Source organism: Tachysurus vachellii, chromosome 3, assembly GCF_030014155.1.
Source record: "Tachysurus vachellii isolate PV-2020 chromosome 3, HZAU_Pvac_v1, whole genome shotgun sequence".
NCBI classification, from domain to species: domain Eukaryota; kingdom Metazoa; phylum Chordata; class Actinopteri; order Siluriformes; family Bagridae; genus Tachysurus; species Tachysurus vachellii.
The window spans coordinates 34,158,371-34,166,857 of record NC_083462.1 but is presented as its reverse complement, the minus strand read 5'-3'; the positions used below and the strand labels follow the sequence as shown (position 1 = coordinate 34,166,857).

Sequence of the window (8,487 nt, the reverse complement as noted above, 5' to 3'; positions counted from 1 at the left end):
AAAGACAACACACCTGAGGGAATGAATGAGTTCAATTAATGTCCATGGAAACCAAAGAGTGGGCGGAGCAAACAATTAACAACCGGGAAAGACAGCAGACAGAAACAGGACAGAAACACAGACAGACTCATTACATGCAGAAACACTAGTTCATGTTAGCTCTAGGTTGAATTTCTGTTATGCTTTACTGTCTGGATGTTCTAGTAGGAGCATAAACAAGCTCCAATTAGAGCTCTAATCAGCACCAGAAGACATAAACCCTTGACTCCTATTTAAAATTGAATTGAATCAAATTGAATTCTGCGTCTTTCAGTTGATTCTTTTCATCAAGTTAACAACTGTTTGCTTACTATTGGCATAAAAAAACCTCACAGTAAAACACACATTTCACAGTTCAGATCAGTCGACTGAAATGATTCAGATTTAGAAAATGTCATGAATCACATTAGCTGCTTTACTGTGCTGCTTTTGTTTTATATTCTTTCTGCTGCTTTCATTTGACCCATTTTACTAGTTTTTGGTTTTGTTGATTTTCAAATAATTTTGATTGAGCATTCTGTCCTTCAAACACTGATAGCTCACATATCTTATGTTCCTCAGAAGAAATGTATCATGCTTATTCATACATTCATTCATTCATCTTCTACCGCTTATCCGAACTACCTCGGGTCACTGGGAGCCTGTGCCTATATCAGGCGTCATCGGGCATCAAGGCAGGGTACACCCTGGACGGAGTGCCAACCCATCACAGGGCACACACACACACACACACACACTCTCATGCTTATTCATTTCAATTCAATTCAATTTATTTGTACAGAGCTTTAACAATTCCCATTGTCTCAAAGCTTTACAGAAGTTTTGTCACAGAAGAGAGAGAATATATATATATATAATAAGAAGAGAAAATAAGGATAAAAATAAATAAATGAATACATACAATCAAAGCTTAAAATTAATCAAATTTACATAACATTTATAAAATGTTAAAAAAGAAAAAGAAAAAAAGAAAAAACTCCCTGAGAGGACATAAGGAAGAAACCTTGAGAGGAACCAGGCTCAAAGGAACTCATCCTCATTTGGGTGACACTCTACAGTAAATAATGTAAATGTAAATAATGTCATTTCTACAACAGTTTATAATAGTGCAACCGAGAGCTCCTGAGGAACTAATGGGTCATTGTTTATAATCCTCTGGAATTGATTCCACTTGTAATAAAAGTATGACTCAAAATGTTGTAGACTTTAGTCGCTGTCAAGCCGTAAATATGCTGTAATTTATTACAGAAGACCAGGATATGAATGAGTTGAAGCTGATCCAACATGCTCTAACTTAGAATGCAAATGTCTGCAAATAATAAGAGTCTAGCATTATTAAAAATACCACTGTGCTGCCTTTAGTCCCTTATGGGCTATACATAAGTACTATAAGTAACTGTGCCAGGAAAAAAGCAGGATGTGCATAAGGATAACAACATTCTTGGAAGTACATACACAGACATGGTATGAAGAAACCAGCACACCAAACATACTTAATGCGTAGTAAATTAAAACACAGTTCCTGACTGCAAAATAATGTAGTCATTAATAATTTATTAATATATGCACCATCTCTAAAAAAAAATATTTTATGATACCGATTCTTAGTGAAGTTGACCCCTCTTTTATAATACAAACACAAAGTCACAGATGTGCCGTAATTGTGTAGGGGTTTTTTGGAGGCTCGGATGTTTACACATAAGTGAAGGATTTTTGGCCAGCATTACTGGTCTTCTCACTAGTACAAGACCTTTTCCCCCCTCACACCTTTGTTTTTTTATCTGAGCTTGGGTTTAGCATGTTTTACTCTTCCTCTATTGAAGTGATTTTTGTTTTACCCCATCCAGTTAAATTTAGAGCTAAAAGTAAAGTAAAATAAATTTATGTTATTAGTTTGATGTACACTAAATTTTTTAGGAATGTTAATAAATCACTCATGCATTTATCTGATAAGCCAATTGACTTAGTGACAGCAGTGCAATACATAAAATAATGTAGATACAGGACAGCAGTTCATATCAAGCACCAGAAAAACACCCAGTGACCGAGAAAAATACACCCAGCAATTCTGAAGACGTGTTGATGAGAGAAAAGGACAAAAAAGATAGTCAAAGATGACAGAAAGGTTACAGTAACTCATAACACCTCAGAATGCACAACATGTCAGATGGGCTACAACAGTTGATGGCCATCTGGGTTCCTCTCATTTCAGCCAAGAACACAACACAACCCTGAGGCTGCAGTGGGCACAGACTCACCAAAACTAGACAATTATGAATATATGGACCCAAAATGCCATGATGGAGCTGGTGTAATTGTGTGGGGAAGGTTTTTTCATAGCACACTTTAACTAACAGTATACTGAAAGACAATATTTGGAGATGGATGTGGATTTCACATACAGTCAATTCTTTAACATTTTTAAGTTTACATGCAAGATAATACATCAAACGTTTTTCCTTTGTCATACTAAGGACAGTTTAAGTTTTATTAGAGTTGATTTAAACAACTTTATAATTAATTTTAATTTTAATTAATAATTTTTCCTGAATTTGAATTGAATTTGAATTCCGGAAATCTGAATTAACATACTATTAATAACAGGTATGGTAATACAGAACCAGAGTGTCAGGCACCACTAGGATTCCAGAGTAGGAAAGACTGGAATTTGGAAAGTCCTCACTGGAAAGTTTGGAGAGGAAACTGACAAAAGCAGACATGCTAATCTCTGACGCTAATTTCCTAACAATAATAAAGCTCCGCTTTAATGTAATTTAAATTTTGCCTTTGTTAGTCATCAAAAAAATTTTATGAAAAATGTAATGAAAGATGGATTCAGTCAAAAAAAAAATTTTTTGATCCCACCTAATGTGATGTAATAAGACTTATTTAATTTCTTATTAATTCAATTCAACTGATTTGTATAACACATTAAACATAGTCTCAAAGCAGCTTTACAGAAGCATAGAAACAAAATAAAAGTTTAAAATGTATTTACTACTGATCTCTGACATCTATCCTTTTTAACAAGCCTGAGGCAGTGGTGGCTAAGAAAAACTCTCTGAGATGATATGAGGAAGAAACCTTGAGAGAAACCAGACTCGGTAGGAAACCTCACCCCACCATTTAGGTGACAGCGAACAGTAAATAATGTCAATGTATATAATGTCCTTTCTACAACAATTTATATTCGAGTGGAATTGTGTAACCAAGAGCACCTGATGAACTAGTAGGTCAACCTAATCTCCAAGATCATTACAGACTTAACACTAATTCCTTGTAGCCGAAGACCCGAGCACAAAGTTGACCGATGCAATGGCAGTTCAAATATAGTGTGATAGTCTCCAAGTGGATCTATCCACAGCAATCCTATAGGTAACAAGTTTTCCATGCAGATCTATCCCAGCAAGATTGCAAGATTGCTTAGATGACAAACACGTTTCTTATGTCTGTGCCCTGATCCTTCTCAGAACACCATTAGATGAGGATTTTACCCCACCCAAAGCCATTGCGGCTAACCTGGCCACCCCATTGCAGAAGGTCTGGTTCCTTCTTCTGTGATGACATATTGAACGTACTGGCATGCTCTTGTTCATGACCTTTGTTTCACCATCTCAGACACTTCTTTCTCAATAACTTGGTATGCACTAACCGTAATCCTTGTTTTTGATATTATATTCTGTATAAATCTGAATTTATGCCTGAAGAAGTGAAACCGCCACTTTAGCTGAAAACTGGCTGAAGTCATTTGACAAAATGACAGAATATTCTATAAAATAGACGGATTCCTAGAACCACTCAGAACTGTTTCTCACATTTCCAGGGCTGTCAAGTATCACGCATTGATCGTGACACATTTGGGTCTTTTCTCCTGCTCTCCCGCCACACATTGTATCAAGCGCGTCTCCCCTGGAGTTCTTAGTCGAGCCTGACACTTATCAGCCAATCAAAAAAAGAGGCTACACAACAGCCAATCAGAAAATAGCACTATTGAATCTGGGTAAGATTTAACGCAACAACCAATTAAAGAAAAAATCATTCATTAGAGAAGGTATTTTTGATGGTCGTATTGAACAAAACCTCAACACAAAACAGTTTGTCTCTGGACGGGTCATTGTCCTCAATCATGACCCTAAAAATGTCTTGGCTTTAGCTGAACTGTTTTATATGGGAGCAACATTACAAATGATAAGAGTCCAAAAAGGCAACAAACACTTACAATAAACACCATCAGTCATAATCTCTCTCACACACACACACAAACACACACATTAACAAATGGAAATTGAACAAATACATTGTATTTGGTTAAAATGTGGTCAGTGATACTGGTGAATCACGGGGGTTGGGGGTGGGGGTGGGGGTGGGTTGGAAATGTCACTCTTGCCTGTCTTCAAAACTTGAGAGCCCTGCATTTCCTTGTTTGTATGCTACATATACTGTGTCTCTTATAAAGGCTTTGTTCTCTGAATCTCATGTCTTTGTGTCTCAGTGGTACTGAGATGCAGCAGCGTGAACCCAGACATATCGAACACTGTCCATGTCACAAACCTTAACATGTCCAACAATGTTGTTAACATGAGGACTAACCTCAGTACAAGACAACCAGTGGTAATTAATCTGAGAATTAAACTCTATTACACAGTTAATGTCACACTGTGTATATAAAGCCAATAAAGTCATTTGTATGTGATCTAAATCTTGTCATTTAAACTTCTTTGTTTTGGTTCTAGATAAATTGTAAATATGAGCAAATTATAATATTGGTTGTCCGATTCTAGATTAAATCAGTATCAGTATACCAAAAACTTTACAACATCGACCATTAACATTAACTATTTTTATGAAACTAAACAATGTCTGACAAATAAATAAAGTATCTCGTTATTCAGTAAGTTCCGCCTCCTCTTCGTTTTCATTGGTTCACTGAACAATCAATCAAAATACTTCTGAGCCTTAAGAGGAGTGAGTCAGAAATAAGCCGCAGGTTCGCCGCAGACATGGCTGATGTGTCTGAGTGCTTGAGTAAAGTCCCGGATGTGGAGATCGACTCGGAGGGGAAATTTAAATACATTTTAGTGAGACTAAAGATTAAAGGTGGAACCGACCACAAAGACATAGTGAGAGGCACAAAGAGTGCTGAATACCACAGTAAGTTCATGAGACGTGTATAAACACGGTGACGCTTTCAGGAGCCCTGAGATCCTGAATGCGGGTGTCATTAGGAACGCACGTGGGTCTGCATACCCGTAATAGGAGTTGCACGCGCACCCAGACGACACCCACACTGCACTTTGTACCATGTTGTATATTTTTTCCGAAACGCGACAGGAATCGCAAACGAATGCTTGTTTTGTAGACTGTCCTCTTTCCACAGCGAATATAGTGAGTTATAATGTAAACAATCCGCAAAATACAAATGTACATCCGGTCACGTGACACACGACTCTCTTAACTTGCTAGTTAGACTGCTAACCTGCTAACTAGGTCACAGTTACTCTTGTTAGTAGTAAACGTTAAATAAATGCCGGTTATGGAAAAAAAATAAAAAAGCTACGTCTGTACAGCTTCATCCGACCCGTGACCAGATGAGATGTAAACGTGACGTAATGACATTTTGTACATGACGTGTGTATATATGACCACGCCCCCTCTCCCATACTGTAGTCAATTAGCAGTCATAAGGGAAATGATAGGATGGTGCCATGTTACATATCACAAGCCTATAGTACTAACTTGTGAATCGTGAAATTAGTCCACAATCTGAAGAACAATTCAGCACAACCAAACAACCTTGTGCCCTTGTTTTGTTAGTTTGCTAAATCAAAAACATGCTTGAGGCCTTTTGAACCAAGAGCTCTGTTAAAATAAACTGTTAGACAGTACTAGGAGACAGTACTAGGAGATGGTACTAAGCTTACAAATCCTGTTTAATTGTGCTGACCTTGTAGAGAAAATATTACAAACACAGTGTGATCCTTAAAGAAAACCTCTCAGACTCGCCGACTGGCACATACAAGACAACACTGGAGCGGCAACACTGGATCTTCTGTACTGTTCAATGCTTAAAACCTGACTTGATGCCAAAGAGAGATTTCAGACTTTTTTTTTATTTTATTTAATACTTTTGCAATTTGTTCTTATTTTGTCATTGTGGGTTACTGTGTGTAAAGAAAGTTGCCAGTAACTACACAATATTTAATAACTTTCAACAAGCATCTGTACATACGTTGCAGTACCAATACAATACTCATCCACTCATTCATTCATCTTCTACCGCTTATCTGAACTACCTCGGGTCACGGGGAGCCTGTGCCTATCTCAGGCGTCATCGGGCATCAAGGCAGGATACACCCTGGACGGAGTGCCAACCCACCGCAGGGCACACACACACTCTCATTCAGCCACTACAATACTGAGATTCAAATATCTGATTAGGTCTGGTGGAAAGGGTATGGAAATTCCCAGATGTTGTGTATCTAAAAGTGGCATGTAGTCAGTAATTATATAAATACAAATGATATAAGTTGATAGGTTTACCACACAGAAGTGATATGTTTGTGTAGATTTCAGTTGTAGCCTTTTGGATCTTTTGAAAAAAATAAATAAATAAAAGTAAGATACATATGAATGAACATTTCATGTGTGTTCTTTTCTCCCATTTTAGATCATATCTTTGAAAGGCTGAGTCCTGCTATGGATGGTCTAGGTCTGGAGTGTACCTGCCTTGGTGGTGGAAAGATAGAGCATGACAACATCAAGAAGAAACTAAGAGTGTTTGGAGAGTCGACGGTAATCATACAAGACTTCTTTATCATAGGCAGTTTAAAAAAAGTTTCAGCGCTAAAGAGCCTTCCCTGAAAATGTATATTCACATGTGGTTTATTTTTATTTTTAGGGCTATGGAAAGGCTGATCATGCAGTCACAGTGGAAAAACTGAGAGCTGTCTTCAAAGACTACGAGATTACGATGGAATAAATAAAATGAAAAAAAAAAAAAAAATCATGGCAATAAGATTTGTTTGAAATCTTGTGCAAATAGCTTCCTTTCAGTATTTACAACAATACATATGGTAATATAAATTAAATATTTTTATCAGCTCATGGCAAATAAATTTATCAAAACTACATATTGTACTGTTTCTTTGTACAGAACTACTCTTCTTTTATTCCTCTGAGATTTTAACAATGGGAGATGAATTTAGAAAGGAAGTGAATGTGTGATGTGTGCTGTAAAAAACACATCCTGGCTCCATCACAGAATGTGTCTGTCTGCTTGGAGGCAGACAGTATTACAGATGACACTGGGTATTTGTAGATGTTTTCCAGTAAAATAATAAAAAAAATGTTTTTTTCATTTTAATGTTACAATTTCAGAATAAAATTCGGAAAATGTTTAGACAATTTTATCTTTATCTTTTTACATCTCACAGAAGAAGAAAATATGTGGCTGATTACATGAACAGCTGCTCAATCAGCCACTAATCAGACACAAGCCTACAAGTTCCTTTTCCTTTCATTTTTTCATGTGCTAACACTTCTGGGAACAATAAAAAAGAGAAGGCGCCAGACATTAGAGAAAATAGATATTATCATCTTTAAAGCCACGAATAAACCGCATTGTTTTCCCAACAAGACTTTTATTAACCTCGTTTATTAACCTGACTTTAAAAAAAAAAAAAAAAAAAAAGAAATGCATTAAATATTCAAAAATACTATTTTAGATCATGTCACCACTCAGTTTTTAGCTCAGCAGGATTATTATGTCAGTGACAGGACTTCAAGGAATGTACTGAAATTTATTTGTATATTCATGTTCTGTGAAAAAGGCAAAGATTCTTATAAATAAAATGTTAAAAAGGTTTATACTGAATAGCAAAAAAAGATCTTTAAAGAGCAGTAAACAAAAATGATGTTTTTAATTCATATTTCGTTGTCCAAATAACAAAAAAAAACTACAATTTTTCAAAAATCTTTAAGCCCATTTTGATATATAATTTTTGTTCAGTACTTTACGTGAAGAGGTCCAATCTTTGACACCTTCATTATGTAAGCTGCTTCTTCACTTACAAGAACATCCTACTGATTGTGTTCTCGTAAGTGCATTAATAATCACAGGAAGCCTTTGATGTTCCAGTAGAGTTAACAGGAAGCTTGTATTTATGAAGGTATGTTCGCTTCCACATGCTCAATCACCTACTGGAATTTAAGGAGTTTTTACTGTTCACCGGCTTTATTTCAATAAGACCAAAATGTGATATTTAACCCTCCAGTCAGTACTGGGCTTATAATCAACAGTAGTCATTATATACAGTGCTGCTGTAAAAGAGTTGTGACACTTCCATAGATTTCTGTTGTAATCAGAGAATGCAGAAGTAACGTTTTGTCATTTGGGCAACTGATAACACTGATTCAAATCACTGATAGTTCCAGCACTGAACTCCCTTC

General features: G+C 36.3%; 1 protein-coding gene across 1 annotated transcript; it reads left to right on the top strand.

Moving 5' to 3' along the window:
• The first annotated feature begins 5,007 nt into the window (after window positions 1-5,007).
• si:dkey-51e6.1 lies at window positions 5,008-7,167 on the top strand. Its single transcript, XM_060865075.1, has 3 exons — window positions 5,008-5,190; window positions 6,707-6,831; window positions 6,938-7,167. Exons 1-3 carry the CDS (start codon window positions 5,040-5,042, stop codon window positions 7,016-7,018), a joined length of 357 nt encoding a protein of 118 aa, XP_060721058.1. The 5' UTR covers window positions 5,008-5,039; the 3' UTR covers window positions 7,019-7,167.
• Window positions 7,168-8,487: the final 1,320 nt, after the last annotated feature.